Source organism: Orycteropus afer, unplaced genomic scaffold (assembly GCF_000298275.1).
Source record: "Orycteropus afer afer isolate SDZICR_OR568_19922 unplaced genomic scaffold, OryAfe1.0 scaffold00151, whole genome shotgun sequence".
Classification (NCBI taxonomy): Eukaryota; Metazoa; Chordata; class Mammalia; order Tubulidentata; family Orycteropodidae; genus Orycteropus; species Orycteropus afer.
In genome coordinates this window covers 4,328,846-4,344,557 of record NW_006921738.1, presented here as the reverse complement: position 1 = coordinate 4,344,557, position 15,712 = coordinate 4,328,846, and the positions used below count along the sequence as shown (strand labels likewise).

At 36.2% G+C, this 15,712-nt stretch overlaps 1 protein-coding gene across 1 annotated transcript in view; it reads left to right on the top strand.

Annotated features, from left to right (window-relative positions):
- The window catches only part of EEA1 (early endosome antigen 1), a 204,052-nt gene that overhangs the window by 143,096 nt on the left and 45,244 nt on the right, over positions 1-15,712 (top strand). The window contains exons 19-20 of the mRNA XM_042781687.1: positions 13,763-14,093; positions 15,242-15,343. Of these exons, the coding sequence (XP_042637621.1) occupies positions 13,763-14,093; positions 15,242-15,343 (433 nt within the window). The remainder of the gene's footprint in view (positions 1-13,762; positions 14,094-15,241; positions 15,344-15,712) is intronic.

The following is a 15,712-nucleotide window of genomic DNA, read 5'->3' as shown; positions in this document are numbered from 1 at the left end:
ATATCTTCTGCCCATTTTTCAATTGGATTGTTTGTCTTTTTAGTGTTGAGGTATGGGAGTTTTCTATAAATTTTAGAGAGAAGTCCCTTGTCAGATATGTCATTGCCAAATATTTTTTCCCAATCTGTAGGTTCTCTTCTTACTCTTTTGGAGAAGTCTTTGGAAGCACATAGAAATTTAATTTTTAGACAGTCCCATTCATCTAGTTTATCTTCTACTGTTTGTGCATTTTGGGTTATGCTTGATAGTCTTTTTATGCCATAAATTAAGGCCCTTAAATTTGGTCCTATTATTTCCTTGAGAAACTTTATAGTTTTAGGTTTTACATTTATGTTTTTGATCCATCTGGAGTTAGTTTTTGTGTACATTGTGAGGTACAGATCTTGTTTCATTTTTCTGCAAATGGATATTCAGTTCTTCCAGCACCATTTGTTAAAGAGACCATCTGTTCTGCAGTTAATGGATTTCTTCCCTTTGTCAAAAATCAGCTCACCACAGGTGGATGAATCTTCTTCCGGGTTCTCAATTCTATTGCGCTGGTCTGTGTGTCTGTCATTGTACCAACACCAGGCAGTTTTGACTATTGTGGCTGTATAGTAGGTTTTGAGATCTAGCAGTGTGAGACCTCCTGCTTTGTTCATCTTCAAGAGTTTTTTGTTTATCTAAGGTCTCTTCCCTTTCCATATAAAGTTAGTGATTGGTTTTTCCATATCCTTGAAAAATGTTGATGGGATCTGGATTAGGATCGCATTGAATGTATAGATTGCTTTGGGTAATACTGACATTTTCACCATGTTCAATCTTCCTGTCCACGAGCATGGTATGTTCTTGCATTTATGTAGATCTCTTATGATTTCTTAAAGTAGTGTTTTGTAGTTTTCTTTGTACAGGTCTTTTGTGTCCCTAGTGAAGTTTATTCCCAAGTACTTTTTTTTTTTTGGTAGCTATTGTAAATGGTATTGATTTCCTTTTTCCTTTTCAGCAATCTCTTTGCTGGTATAGAGGAATCCAACTGATTTTTGTATGTTGATCTTGTATCCCGCCACTATGCTAAATCTCTCAATTAGTTCTAGTAGGGTTTTTTTTGCTGAATTTCTTGGGTTTTCTTTGTATAGGATCATATCATCAGCAAATAGGCATAGTTTTACTTTTTCCTTACCAATTTGGATGCCTTTGATCTCCCTTTCTTTGCCTTACTGCCCTGGCTAGGACTTCCAATACAATGTTGAATGGAAGTGGTGATAGAGGGCATCCTTGTCTGGTTCCTGTTTGCAAGGGAAATGGTTTCAGTCTCTCTCCCTTGACAATAATGTTGGCTGTTGGTTTTGCATCTTTCCACTTTATTATTTTGAGGAATGTCCCTTCTATTCCTATTTTTCTGAGAGTTTTGATCAGAAATAGTGTTGGATTTTATCAGATGCCTTTACTGTATCAATTGATATGATCGTGTGATCTTTTCCTTTGTTTTATTTATGTGATGATGATAATAGTTTTCTAATATTGAACCATCTTTGCATACCTGGTATGAACCCCACTTGGTCATATTATTTTTTTGATACAATGTTGGAGTCTATTAGCAAGGATTTTGTTGAAGAATTTTGCATCTATATTCATGAAGGATATTAGTCTGTAGTTTTCCTTTTTAATAATGTCTTTGCTCGGTTTTAGTATCAAGGTTATGCTTGCTTCATAAAATGAATTTGAGAGGATTTCATCCTTTTCTGTGTTCTGGAATAGTTCAATAGGATTGGTGTCAGTTCGTCTCTGAACATTTGGTAGAATTCTTCAGTGAAACCATCTGGGCTAAGGATCTTTTTGTTGATAAGTTTTTTATGACCTATTCAACTCTTTTGTTATGGATCTGTTCAAATTTTCCACTTCAATCTGTGTTAGTTTAGGTCAGTAGTATGTTTCTAGAAAAATGTTCATTTCTTATACATTTTCAAATTTGTTGGAGAATAGTTCTTCATGGTATCCTGATATTATCCTTTTAATTTCTATTGCTTCTGTTGTGACGTCACCCAATTTGTTTCTTATTCATATTATCTGTATTCTCCCCCTCTTTTTCTTTGTTAAGTTTTCTAGTGGTTTGTCAATTTTATTAACGTTTTCAAAGAACCAACTTCTAATCTTGTTGAATTTTTTTCTATTGTCTTTTTATTTTCTGTTTCATTTATTTCTGCTTGAATCTTTATTATTTCTTTTCTTCTTGTGACTGTAGACTTTTTTTTGTTGTTGTTGCTCTTTCTTTGTTAGAAATGCTGGGTTAAGGCTTTGATTTTGGCTTTTCTTTTTTGTGGGTGATTTATTGCTATAATTTGTCCTCTGATCACTGCTTTTGCTGTGTCACAAAGATTTTAGTGTGTTGTGTTTTCATTCTCATTTAATTCAAGGAATTTTTTAGTTCAGTTTTTATTTCTTCTATTACCCAGTCATTTTTAAGGAGGGTGTTATTTTGTTTCCATGTGCTTGCTCTTTTTTCCATTGATCTTCCTATTGCTGATTTCTAATTTTATAGCATTGTGATCTGAGAAGATGCTTTGCAGTATTTCAGTGTTTTTAAATGTATTAAGGCTTACTTTGTGGTCTAATATATGGTCTATCATGGAGAATGTTCAATGTGCACTGGGAAAAATGTATATTGTGCTGTTGGGTGAAATGCTCTGTAGATATATAAGGTCAAGTTGGTGGATTGTATTTAATTATTCTGTGTCTTTGTTTCTTTCCAGTTATTCTATGTTTGATTGAAGTTGTTGCTGTTAGGTGCCGGCGAGTCATCTCCGACTCATAGGAACCCTACGCACAGCAGAAAGAAACACACTGGTCCCACACCAGCTGCGCAATCCCTGCTGTACTTGAGGCCATCACTGCAGCCACTGTGTTAGTCCATCACATTGAGGGCCTTCCCCTCTTTCGTCAGCTCTCCACCTTACCAAGCATGACATCCTTCTCCAGGGAATGGTCCCTTCTGATAACATGAGAGTAGATGAGACGAAGTCTGGCCATTCTCATTTCCAAGGAGCGTTTCAGCTGCACTTCCTCCAGGACAGATTTGTTAGTTCTTTTAGCAGTCCATGGTACTTTCAGCATTCTTCGCCAGCATCACAACTCAAAAGCATCAATTCTTCTTTGGTCTTCCTTACTCATTGTCCAGCTCTCACATGCATATGAGGCAATTGAAAATATCATGGCTTAGTCCTCAAGGAGACATCCTTGCTCCTCAGCACTTGAAAGAGGTCCTTTGCAGCCAACTTGCCCAGTGCTACCTCGCGTCTGATGGCCTGACTGCTGCTTCCATTGGCATTGATTGTAGAACCAAGCCTTTGACAACTTCAATATGTTCTCCATTTATTGTGACACTGCTTATTGCTCTAATTATGAGTATTTTTGTTTTCTTTATCTTGAGATGTAATACATACTGCAGACTGTATTCTTCAGTCTTCATCAGTAAGTGCTTCAAGTCATCCTCACTTTCAGCAAGCAAAGTTGTGTCATCACCGTATCGCAGGTTGTTAATGATTCTTCCTCCAATCCTGATGTCAGGTTCTTCTTCATATAGCCTAGCTTCTCAGATTAGTTGCTGAATATATAGATTTAATAAGTATGGTGAAAGGATACAACCCTGACACACTCCCTTCTTGATTTTAAACCATGCTGTGTCCCCTTGTTCTGTTCAAACAACAGCCTCCTGGTCTGTGTACAGGTTCCTCATGAGTACAATCAAGTATTCTGGAATTCCTATTCTTCTCAATGTTGTCCATAATTTGTTATGATCCATACATGGAATGCTTTTGCATAGTCAATAAAACACAAGTAAACGTCTTTCTAGTATTCTTTGTTTTGAGCCAAGATCCATCTGACATCAGCAATGATATCCCTTGTTGCACATCCTCTTCTGAATCCAGCTTGCTCTTCTGGAAGTTCTCTGTCAAAAACTGCTGCAACCATTTTTGAATTATCTTCAGTAAGATTTTACTTGTGTGTTATATTAATGATATTGTTCTATAATTTCCACATTCTATGGGATTACCTTTCTTTGGGATGAGTACAAATATGGATCTCTTCCAGTCAGTTGGCCAGGTTGCTGTCTTCCAAATCTCTTGGCATAACTGAGTCAGTGCCTGCAGTGGGGCATCGATTTGTTGAAACATCTCAATGGGTATTCCATCAGTTCCTAGTGCCTTGTTCTTTGCCAATTTCTTCAGTGCAGCTTTGACTTCTTCCTTCTCTACCATTGGTTCTTGATCACATGCCGCCTCCTGAAATGGATGAAGATAAACCAGTCCTTTTTGGTACAGTGACTTGGTATTCCTTTCATCTTCTTTTGATGTTTCCTGCATCATTCAATACTTTGCCCATAGAATCTTTCAGTATTGCAATTCGAGGCTTAAATTTTTTCCTCATTTTTTTTCAGCTTGAGAAATGCCAAGCTTGTTCTTCCCTTTTGGTTTTCTAATTCCAGGTCCTGGCACATTACATTATAATAATTGGCTTTGTCTGCTTGATCTGCTCTTTGAAATCTTCTGTTCAATTCTTTTATATTGTCATTTGTTTTCCATTTGCTTTAGCCACTCTCCACTAAAGGACAAGTTTCAGAGTCTCTTCTGTCATCCATTTTTGTCTTTTCTTCTTTTGCTGTCTTTTAATGACCTCTTGCTTTCTTCATGGATGATGTTCTTGATGCCATCCCACAATTCTTCTGGTTTTTGGTCATTGGTGTTCAGTGTATCAAATCTATTCTTTAGTTGTCTCTAAATTTAGGAGGGATATATTTAAGATCATATTTTGGCTCTCATGGACTTGTTTTAATTGTCTTCAATTTCAAGTTGAACTTGCATATGAGCAGTTGATGGTTTTTTCTCCAGTCAGCTCCTGGCCTGGTTCTTTTGCCACAGGTGTAGTCAATCTGATTCTTGTATATTCCATCTGGTAAAGTCCATGTGTATAGCTGCTGTTTGTGTTGTTGAGAATTGTATTTGCAATGAATAAGTTGTTGGTCTTGCAAAATTCTATCATGCAATCTCCAGTATTATTGTCACCAAGGCCAAATTTTCCAACTACAGGTGATTCTTCTTTGTTTCCAACTCTTGCATGCCAGTCACTAGTGATAATTTACACATCTTGATTGCACGTTTGATCAATTTCAGACTGCAGAAGTTGATAAAATCTTCAATTTTCTCATCTTTGGCTTTGGTGGTTGGTACATAAATTTGAATAAAAGTTGTATTAATTGGTCTTCCTTGTAGACATATGGATATTATCCTATCAATCACTGATGGCATTGTACTTCAGGACAGATCTTGAAACATCCTTTGTGATGATGAATGCCACGCCATTCCTGTTCAAATTGTCATTCCTGGCATAGTAGATCATATGGTTGTCTGATTGAGAATGCCCCAAACCAGTCCATTTCAGCTCACTAATGCCGAGGATATCAATCTTTATGCGTTCCATTTCATTTTTGGCAACTTCCAATTTTCCTTGATTCATACTTCGTACATTCCATGTTCTGATTATTAATGGATGTTTGCAGCTGTGTCTCCTCAATTTGAGTTGTGTCAGCAAGTGGAGGTTTTGAAAGCTTTACTTTATCCATATCAGTAGGGTTGGTTCTACTCTGATGATGCAACTCTTTCCCAGTTGTATTTTGAGAGCCTTCTGACCTATGGGGTTCATCTTCCTTCACTGTACTGGACATTGTTTCCGGGCTATTCATAAAGTTGCATAGTAAGGTATCAGACAGTGTTTCTCTGCTATTCATAAGGTTTTCCCTGATCGATCTTTGAGAAGTGGATGGCCTATTCCTTCTTCCTACTCTTTCTCAATTGATAAGATGCATTGAGTCTGTGTACCATGTGCAACCCTGCTGGCATTTGAAACACCAGTGGCACAGCCTCAAGCCTCATAGCAACACACAGGCCACCACAGTAGGACACACTGACAGATAGTTTGTTTCCCCTAGCTGTTCAAAACTGCTCCAGCCTTCCCTTACCTAGATCTCTGCCACTTTCCTGCCACTTGGGGATGGGGCCTGGGTCCCTCCCCTTACATGGATGCCTGTCGCTTGCTTACTCTGTCCTTGATTGAAAGTGGTGTATTAAAGTCTCCTACTATGACTGTGGATTTATCTATTTATCTTTTCAATTCTCTTATAGTCTGATTTATGTATTTTAGGGCTCTTTCATTGGGTGCATACCTGTACAGAAGTAGATTTCTCAGTGTTCCTTCTAAGAAGTGCCTGGTGGGTTTGAACTGCCAGCCTTCTGGTTAGCAGTCAAATACTTATGTGTTAATGGGCAGTTTTCATTTGCTATTGATGATTCTCTGTCCAAAGGATTCCCTTTAATGTCCCTTGTAAGTTTGGTATGGTTTAGCAAATTCCTTTAATTTCTACTTATCTGGAAATGTCCTAATTTTACCATCATATTTAAGGGACAATTCTTGGTTGGAAATTTTTTTCTTTCATGGTTTTGTATATACTCCCCCACCCCAACCACCTTCTCACCTACATGTTTTCTGCCAGGTAATCAGAGGCTAGTCTTATTGGTTGCCCTTTGTAGGTAACTTTCATTTTTCCCATGCTGTCTTCAGGATTCTTTGTCTTTAGTTATGGTGAGTTTGATGATGATGTTGTTGTTATTACGTGCTGTTGAGTCAGACCTGACTCATAGCAACCCCTCCTTGGGTTTCTGAGACAGTATCACCACGGAATTAGATTGCCCAACCTTCCTTCCGAGGAGTGGCTGGTGGGTTTGGACCGCCAGCCTTCTGGTTAGCAGTCATGTGTCTTAGGCACTATGCTACCAGAGTAATTTTCTTTTGGGGTATATCCTGTTGAGCATTCATTGGACTCCTTAAATGGGTATATTCTCATCTTTCATCATATCAAGGAAATTTTCTTCCAAGAAATCTTTGACAATTTTCACTCTGGTTTTATTTGTCTCTTCTTGTTCTGGAATTGTGATTACACGTAGGTTATTCCTCTTGATGGTATCCCACATGAACCTTAGGCTATCTTCATTTTGTTTTGATCTTTTTTCTGATTGATTCCTTTCCACAAAGGTATTGAGGTATTTGTCTTCAATCTTACTAATTTTGTCTTGCATTGATTTGATTCTACTCCTTTGCCTGTTCAATGTGTTATCTATTTCTGAAAATTTAGTATTAATCTTCTGGATTTCTATCTGTAGATTTTGTATCATTTCTCATTTTTCATTTATTTTGTCATTTTGTTCTTATATTATCTTCCGATATTATTCTAGGGTTTTGTCTGTGTTTTCCTCAGTTTTGTCAGTATTTCCCTTGATCTGTTTCTAATTCCGTTGAAAGTATCTAAGTGTAGTTCTTTTGAATTCCTTATCGGGTAGTTCCAATGCTGCTGCTTCCTCAGGGATGTGTTCTGGGTCTGTATCCTAGTCACTTGTGTTTTATCCTTTATCTTGCTTCTTTGTCTGGACTGTGATACTCTGTTGTATCCAAGACATTTTGACATTTTTGTGTTTTATTTAATTGGTGATTGTATGTTGGAGTGATATGCCCAAGATTTTTGTTTTCTTTAGATGTATTTGAGTAACCAGGGTACTGTATTGTGCTCCTCTATACACTAGTTGGCAGCACTTATGCATTCATTACCTGTCTTCTTTCCTGTCTTCAGCTTCCCATATGTCCATGCTGTCCTTGGCAAGCAGAGCCTATTCTTAGGTCTTTGGAATATGAATGAGAATGTTGTTGCTTTAAATGTTCAAAATGGCCACTGCTTATAAACATTCAAATTAGCTATGCCCTTAGAACAGCCAAAGTCCACAGCTCAGTTTGTCTCCTCCTTTGCTGTTTCCATTTTTAGTTATCAGCCACCAGTGCAGTCATCCATGCAGCCCTTGGTGGGCAGGGCTGATTTTTCAGTTAATTCTCACATCCTAACACCACTTGGAAATATTCAAACTGTCCGTGCCATCAGGATACCCAACAGTCTGCAGCTCTGTTTGTCTCCTTACTCATTTTTTCAGTCAGGTTCTTCTACTCGTTGGTGTTTAATCCACTTCTGTATCTTCCCTTTCAAAGCTTCAAGCTCCAGAATCATCTATCTGTGTCAATTGGGTTCTCTTTGTTGAAGAGGGTCTGTGTAGCCTGTCTGCTTATTTTGCATCTTACTGGAAGTCCTGAATTTTCTGTAGTTTTCTTGACTCAGTTTTCATGTTTTTCAAAGAATTTGTCCATTTCATCTAAAATTCACATTTCCTGGCATAATTTTGTTCTTGACATTATTGTATTTTTTAAGGTCTGTAGTGATGTCTCCTCTATTATCCATAGTAGTGATATTTGTGTACTGTCTTTTTTCCCTGATCAATCTAGTTTGAGATTTATTAATTTCATCAATTTTAAAAAATAAAATGTCCTTGGTTTAATAGATTTTTTTGTTTGTCCATTTTCTATGTTATTTATTTTTCCTCCTTATCCTTTTCTTCCTTGGGCTTACTTTGGGTTTATTTAGTTTTCTGTTTTTTTAAAATAACTTATTAATGTGAAGGTTCCCTGTGTCTGTTGCACCTTTTGCAATATCCATTTATTTTTCTCAATTCACCATCTTGCATGCTCCTTCTGCATTTTGACAATGCTACATTTCACATTTCTGGCACAAAGTATTTAAATGGTTTATTCCAATAAAGTCAGTATATTATAACAGTTTTTAAATAGATGGAATAAAATATTTTGAGGACTTTTTTTTTTTTTTTTCCTATTTTGTGCTAGGATAGTCTCATGAACCACTACTTATCTGTCAGTATTCTGCATTGAACACCTATAATTGAAGACCAGGTGAATTGTGGGATGAAATAAAAAACATCATATAGGAAGAAAGCAAAAGGTCATTAAAAAGACAGGAAAGGAGGAAAAGATCAAAATAGATATCAGAAGACTCTGAAACTTGCTTTTGAACTAAAAGTAGCTAAAACAAATTGAAGAAATGATGATGTAAAAGAGCTGAACAAAGATTTCCAAAAGGGGCTAGAGAAGAAAAAGTGAAGTATTATAATGAAAGGTCCACAGACCTGGAGTTAGACAGTCAAAAGGGAAGAGCACACTTGCTATTTCTCAAGCTGGAAGAACTGAAGGAAAATTTCCAGCTTGAGATGCAGTATTGAAGGATTCTATGAGGAAGATATTGAGTGATGCAGGAAGCATCAAGGGAAGATGGAAGTTATACACAGAGTCACTGTACCAAAAATAATTGGTTGATGTTCAGTTATTTCAGAAGGTAGCATATGATCAAGAACTGATGGTACTGAAGGAAGAAGTCCAAATTGCACTGAAGGTATTGGCCAGAGGGAAAAGAAAAGGCTCCAGGAATTCATGGAATACCAATTGAGATGTTTCAGTAAATGGACACAATGCTGGAAGTGTTCACTTGTCCATGCCAAGAAATTTGGAAGATAGCTACCTGGTCAAATGACTGGAAAAGGTCCATATTTGTGTCCATTTCAAAGAAAAATGATCCAGTGGGATGTGAAACAATATCACTAATTTCATATGCAAGTAAAATTTTGCTGAAGTAATTACAATTTGATTATAGCAGTAATAGGTAGGGAATGGCCAGAAATTCAACCTGGATTTAGGAGAGTACGTGGAAGAAGGCATATCATTGTTTTTGGCATATGGATTTTGGCTGAAAGTAAAGAATACCAGAAAGATGTTTACCTTTATTTTATTGACTATGCAAAAACATTTGACTGTGTGGATTATAATAAACTATGAATAACATTGCAAAGAATTGGAATTCCAGAACATTTATTGTGCTCATTACTCACTGCTGTTGAGTCGGATCCAAATCATAAAGACCCCTCCTTGGGTTTCTGAGGTGGTATCACTATGGAAGTAGATTGCCCAACCTTCCTTCTGAGGAGTGGTTGGTGGGTTTGAACTGCCAGCCTTCTAGTTAGCAGTCAAATGCCTTAGGCACTACACCACCAGAACTCACCTATATATAGACAAAGAGGCAGTTGTTCAAACAGAACAAGGGGATGCTGTATGATTTAAAATCAGGAAATATGTGTGTCAGGGCTGTATCCTTTCACCATACTTATTCAGTCTATATGGTGAGCAAATAATGTGAGAACCTGGACTATATGAAAAAAGAATACAGCGTCAGGATTGTATGAAGACTCAATAACAACCTGAAGATGATGATACACAGATGACACAACGTTGCTTACTAAAAGTGAAGAAGACTTGAGGCACTTACTGTTGAAGATCAAAGACCCCAGCCTTCAGTATGGATTACACCTTAACAAAAATGAAACAGAAATCTTCACATTTGGACCCATAAGTGACATCATGATAAATGGAGAGAAGATTAAGGTTATCAAGGATTTCATTTTACTTGGATCTGCAGTCAATGCCCATGGATGCAGCAGTCAGAAAATCAAACAGTGTGTTGCATTTGGCAGATGTGCTGCAAATGACCTCTTTAAAGTATTCAAGAGAAAAGATACCACCTTGAAAACTAAGGTGCATCTGACCCAAGCCATGGTATTTTCAATAGCTTCATATGCATGTGAGAGTCAGACAATGAATAAAGAAGACTGCAGAAGAACTGATGCTTTTGAATTATGGTGTTGGAGAAGAATATTACATCTACCATGGAGTGCTAGAAGAATGAGCACATCTGTCTTAGAGGAAGTACAGCTGGAATGTTCCTAGAAGGGAGAATAGCCAGACTCCATCTCTTGTACTTTGGTCATATTGTCAGTAGGGATCAGTCCTTGGAAAAGGGTATCATGCTTGGTAAAGTAGAGGGTCAGCGAAAAAAGGGAAGATCCTCAATGAGATGGATTGGCACAATGGCTGGAATGATGAGTTCAAGCATAGCAGTGATTGTGAGTATGTTGCTCAACTGGGCAGTGTTTTGTTCTGTTGTACATAGGATCACTAGGAGTTGAGACTGACTCAAGGGCACCTACCACAACAAGGCTCATGACAGCCCTAGGCATAAGGATGGATTGGTGTCAAAGATACTAGAATCTATAGGATTCATTAGTATATGAAATTTCAGATATGTCTAGGGGTGCAGGGAAAGGGCATTTGCCTCTAGACACATCCAATATTGCTATATAATTGCTGATCTGAGGCATTTTTCCATAACTTCAAAGTTTGAATCAGTTTCTCGCCCGATCCCAGCTTGTCTTTGATGTTGACAATTGTCTTGAGTCCTATCATGAGATCTTCAATAGATATATAACTCACCAAAATTTTGATAAAGCAAAATCAGTTCCATCCCACTCGGTGGATCTCCATAGAGGGCTTGTTACTAGTCAGTTTCAAGTAATCTTTGCCTTTAAATGCCAAGTAGATCACTTTAAGTGAGTTGAAAGACTTGGCCTGGGTCAAGGAGACGAAGGCCCTTGACTTTTTCAGTAATAAAGACACAGGCCAAACGCCTGGGAAAAGTACTCTTCAGGGAGATGAAATAAAACGCATCATAGTTGGTGATGATCAAGTTGATTTTTACTTTTCATGGTTTCATTCTTGTTTGGGGTTGTGATGATGTACGTTTTCTTGTTCTCACATCTAGTAAATTAGGTTCTGATACTTTGAATTGGTGGTTGTAGAGGTGCATTTTTTGCCTCAAATGTCATCCCTTCTCACTGTAACATCATATTTTCTGGTGCATAAGTATTGGGGGAGCACATCAGATCCTTTATATCATCTACTTATTGTCCATTTGTTACCTCTGGATCCCACTAGCCCGTCCATATGGAATCACCTCTAAGTTAGTTCTTGTTCTCTTCCCTAAGGGCCCTTTATGCTCAATGGTTCTTTCTAATTATTGGTTTGAAAGTCACTTAGAGACTCCCACTTCATATTGGGGTAGAAAAACCTTGAAGACTAAGCTCTTTTCTGCCTCTATACTTTATGCAAGTAGTTCTCCTCTGTAGTCATCTTACGTGTCTAGAGCATTATTAGGACAGGAAGGCTGGGTCCTTTCTGCTATTATATAAGCCATTGGCCAACCCCTACCCCTGAGCCATGATTCAACTCTTTTCCCAGGGACTACCAACACCCACACACCTAACTCTTTTTCTTCCAACACCCATCCCATTGGTATTTTCATTACCAATGTATTATTTAAGTTTCCTTTTTTGATTTCTTCTGTGATGCATGGGTTATATGGAAGTGTGTTGTTTGCTTTCCAAAGGAATTCTATGCTGTAGGTAAAGTATTATATAAATACCAATTAATTAAATCATAGTGATGGTTAATGTTGTTCTAATTTCCTATATTCTTGCTAATTTTTTCTCTAATGGCTCTATCAATTTTTGAGAAAGAAATATTTTCAACTTTGAGGATTTGTTTATTTCTTCTTTTAGTTCTTTTTTAGAAAAAATAGGTAAGTTTTACAGGGATATATGCCTTTATTTCTATTTTGCCTTTGATTTACATAATTTTATAATAATTATTTATGGAAAAATTAGTAAATAAACATGAAGTCTAATTTTAGGGTTACTTGACAGCAATTTTAATTATATCAAAATAGTAAAATAATATTAATGTGATGGCTTTTCCTATTTAGGCCTTCAGAAATCAGTGAAGTACAAAATATCCTTAGTAGATGTACTTAACTTCAGCATCTTTTCTTGCTATCTTTTAGAAAGTAAGTGCAAGTTTTTGAGCATGAAAGTTAAAAAATTTCAAGGTGTAAATACAGTTCTGGTATTATATTTTCATTACATTTTCAAATATATGGCTAATCCATCCTTTAACAACTTCCCTTTATGATTATGAAGTATATTAGAAATAGAATGCATTCTATAAATATTACTTTGCATATAGCTTTATTTTGACTTTAGAAAATGCCAAAAAAAAAACAAACTCCACTGGCATTGAGTCAATTCTGACTCAGTGATTCCTTTTGAATTTCCGAGGCTATAAATCTTTACAGAAGCAGATTGCTCAGTTTTCCTTCCGCAGAGTGGCTGCAGAAGGAACTGCCAACCTTCTGGTTAGAGTCAAATACCTTAGGCACCATGCCTCAGAGCTCCTTATAGTTGGCCATTAATGCTTTTTTTTCCCTTTGCATAATATGCATGTAATCTAGTTTCTTTTATAAGAATAATAAAAATTTATAGTTTAACATTCCTGAAGCTCAAACTTCATTCTTAATTCTTATAACTTATATATTAAGTTGTAATATACTTGTGTTAAGGGACAAATCATAGCAAATTCCTTGTGTTACTCCACTAAATTCTAAGATTAAATCTTTTTCTTTGCATTATTTTAGAAATAAAATGCCTTTCTTCTTTTTTTTACTCTATTTTTTCTTTCAGTATTCTGAAGTTTAAGGCTTGTTAATCAGATAGTTTGTTTTATATTTGGAGAGAAAGAGGCAAAGTCCTGTATCTACTTAGGGCTAACACAAAATAAATATTGTAGGGTACTTGGAAAGAACTTTTCTGGCTACAGTAGGTGAGAGGGTCTGCTATATGCAGTTTACTTTGAGTATCTGTTGTAGTGGACTAGACCAGATTTAGTCAGAAGGCTTTAATGATGTTGGCTTTCACACTAACTTACTTGACTTGAGGGAAATCATTGTCACCTGTTAAACAGTCAAATCATCTTATGTAAAGTATTTTTCAGTTTTATGAAATTGCATGATTATTTTTACTTCTGAATTATACAAAGACGTTTCAAAAATCAATAGTTATTATTTTTGTGGAAAATTAGGGATGATAAATTAATTAATACATTTTTTTAATATCTTTTTTTTTAGAGTATCCAGTACAAAATTGGATCTACAGAAAAAATCTGAAACCCTTGAAAAGTTTAAGCAAACACTTACCAAGCAAGAGGAAGAAAAAGTAATCATTAAGCAAGAAATTGAAAATTTAAAAGAAGATGCAATAATGCAGCACAAGGAATTAAATAACAGAATTCAAGCAGCAGAAACAGAACTACAAAAAGTGAACATGGAGAAAGAAACTCTAATAACAGAACTTTCGGCAACAAAAGAGAAGTTATCAGAAGTTTCTGATTCTTTGAAAAACTCCAAAAGTGAGCTTGAAAAGGAAAATCAGAAAGGAAAAGCTGTGATATTAGAATTGGTTAGTTGTTTACATTTACTTTCTCAGGAAGAAGTGATTATTTGAGATTGACTGGTTTTTCTGCTTATTCGGTGTTGACTTTTCATCCAACATTTAATAATGTAAAGTAGTTTTTTATGAGGAATTAAGATTGCTTAACTTGAGAAAAAGATAGCCCACAGTAATGGCACACATTATATATAATTTTTTAAAGGGCAAGGACATTTTTACTTGAATGTAGCAGTCTTTCTCTATTGCTAGTATGATGCTAGATTTGGGAGAGACTGCAGTATGTTTATCCACAGAGATATAACTACTAGTTGAAATATTCACTTGTCTGGGGAACAAACACAAAGACTAGAAACAGAGTAACAACAAAAGTAAAGCTCTTCTGCTGTTAATATAAAGGTCAGTAAGAGTATACTGTTCAGTATGTTCCTTTCTATTTTGAGAGAACATCTTCTAGCTAAAATCTGGTCTCTTGAGTTATATGTGATTTTTAAAATTTATTGTTTTAATACTTTCTTTTTCGTATAATCTTACTTCCATTTTCTTCTGTTCTACTTTTAAAATAACATGACCAGTTAATTAATTATAATTAATTCTGTGAAATAAAAATGTGATTTCAAAAGTATTCTAAAATATTTTAATTAGAACACTTTGAAACCACATTTTTAGATGGCTAAAATATTTTATGGTGATTTATCTGTGAGTATGCATTGCTTATATATATACTATATAACCATTTATTGGTCCCTGAGAGTGAGTATCAACACTTGAGAGAATAATAGAGTGGAATCATGGCTCTTTTTGTATCAAGAAGTTGGTTGATGATGAAAACCCTTAACCTTTTGCTGTCCCTTTCCCTTTATAATATTTTTTTAAATAACATTTTTTATTACTGAAATGAATAAACCTATCCTTTTTTAGCCCATAAATGATGTTTCAAGGTGTAAATGCAGTTCTGGTGTTATATAAATATCCATTTTCAAATATATGGCTAATCCATCCTTTAACAACTTCCCTTTATGATTATGAAGTATAGTATATTAGAAATAGCATGCACTCTATAAATATTATCTTGCACAGGTATTACTAAACATAAATAGTACATGTCTTACACTTACTATAAATATTTTCTGTGTAATATAGTTTCCATTTTTTTTAAGGAAAAAACTTGCAAAGAATTGAAGCTTCAACTTCAAGTACAATCAGAAAACACACTTAAAGAAAGGAATGAACTGAAAAAATCACTTGAAAAAGAGAAGGAGGTACAGTTTTCTTTTTTCTGTGACATAAAATGTGTAAAGCATAATGAGATCTTTATGTAAGGCCACAGTAAGGAGAAAAGGACGCACAAAAGTGAGGTTAAAGAGAAGCTTTTATTCTGAGTTTCCGGGGGAGGTTTACGGGCCCCCCAAGAGGGGCCCGGGCGAGGTTCACGGGTCCCTGAGAGGGGCCCAGGAAGTCGCACCACCTGGCTGGGGAGGGGAGAGTTTATAGTCTTGTGGAGGACCTAAGCGGGGACACTAAGGAAATAGTGGGGTCCAATTAGCTGTTAGTATGGGTCTGCACTTAATTAGCATGAGGGGGCTTCACAAGAGGAAGCTTGCCACTGCATGGGACTTTCCAGTCTGGGC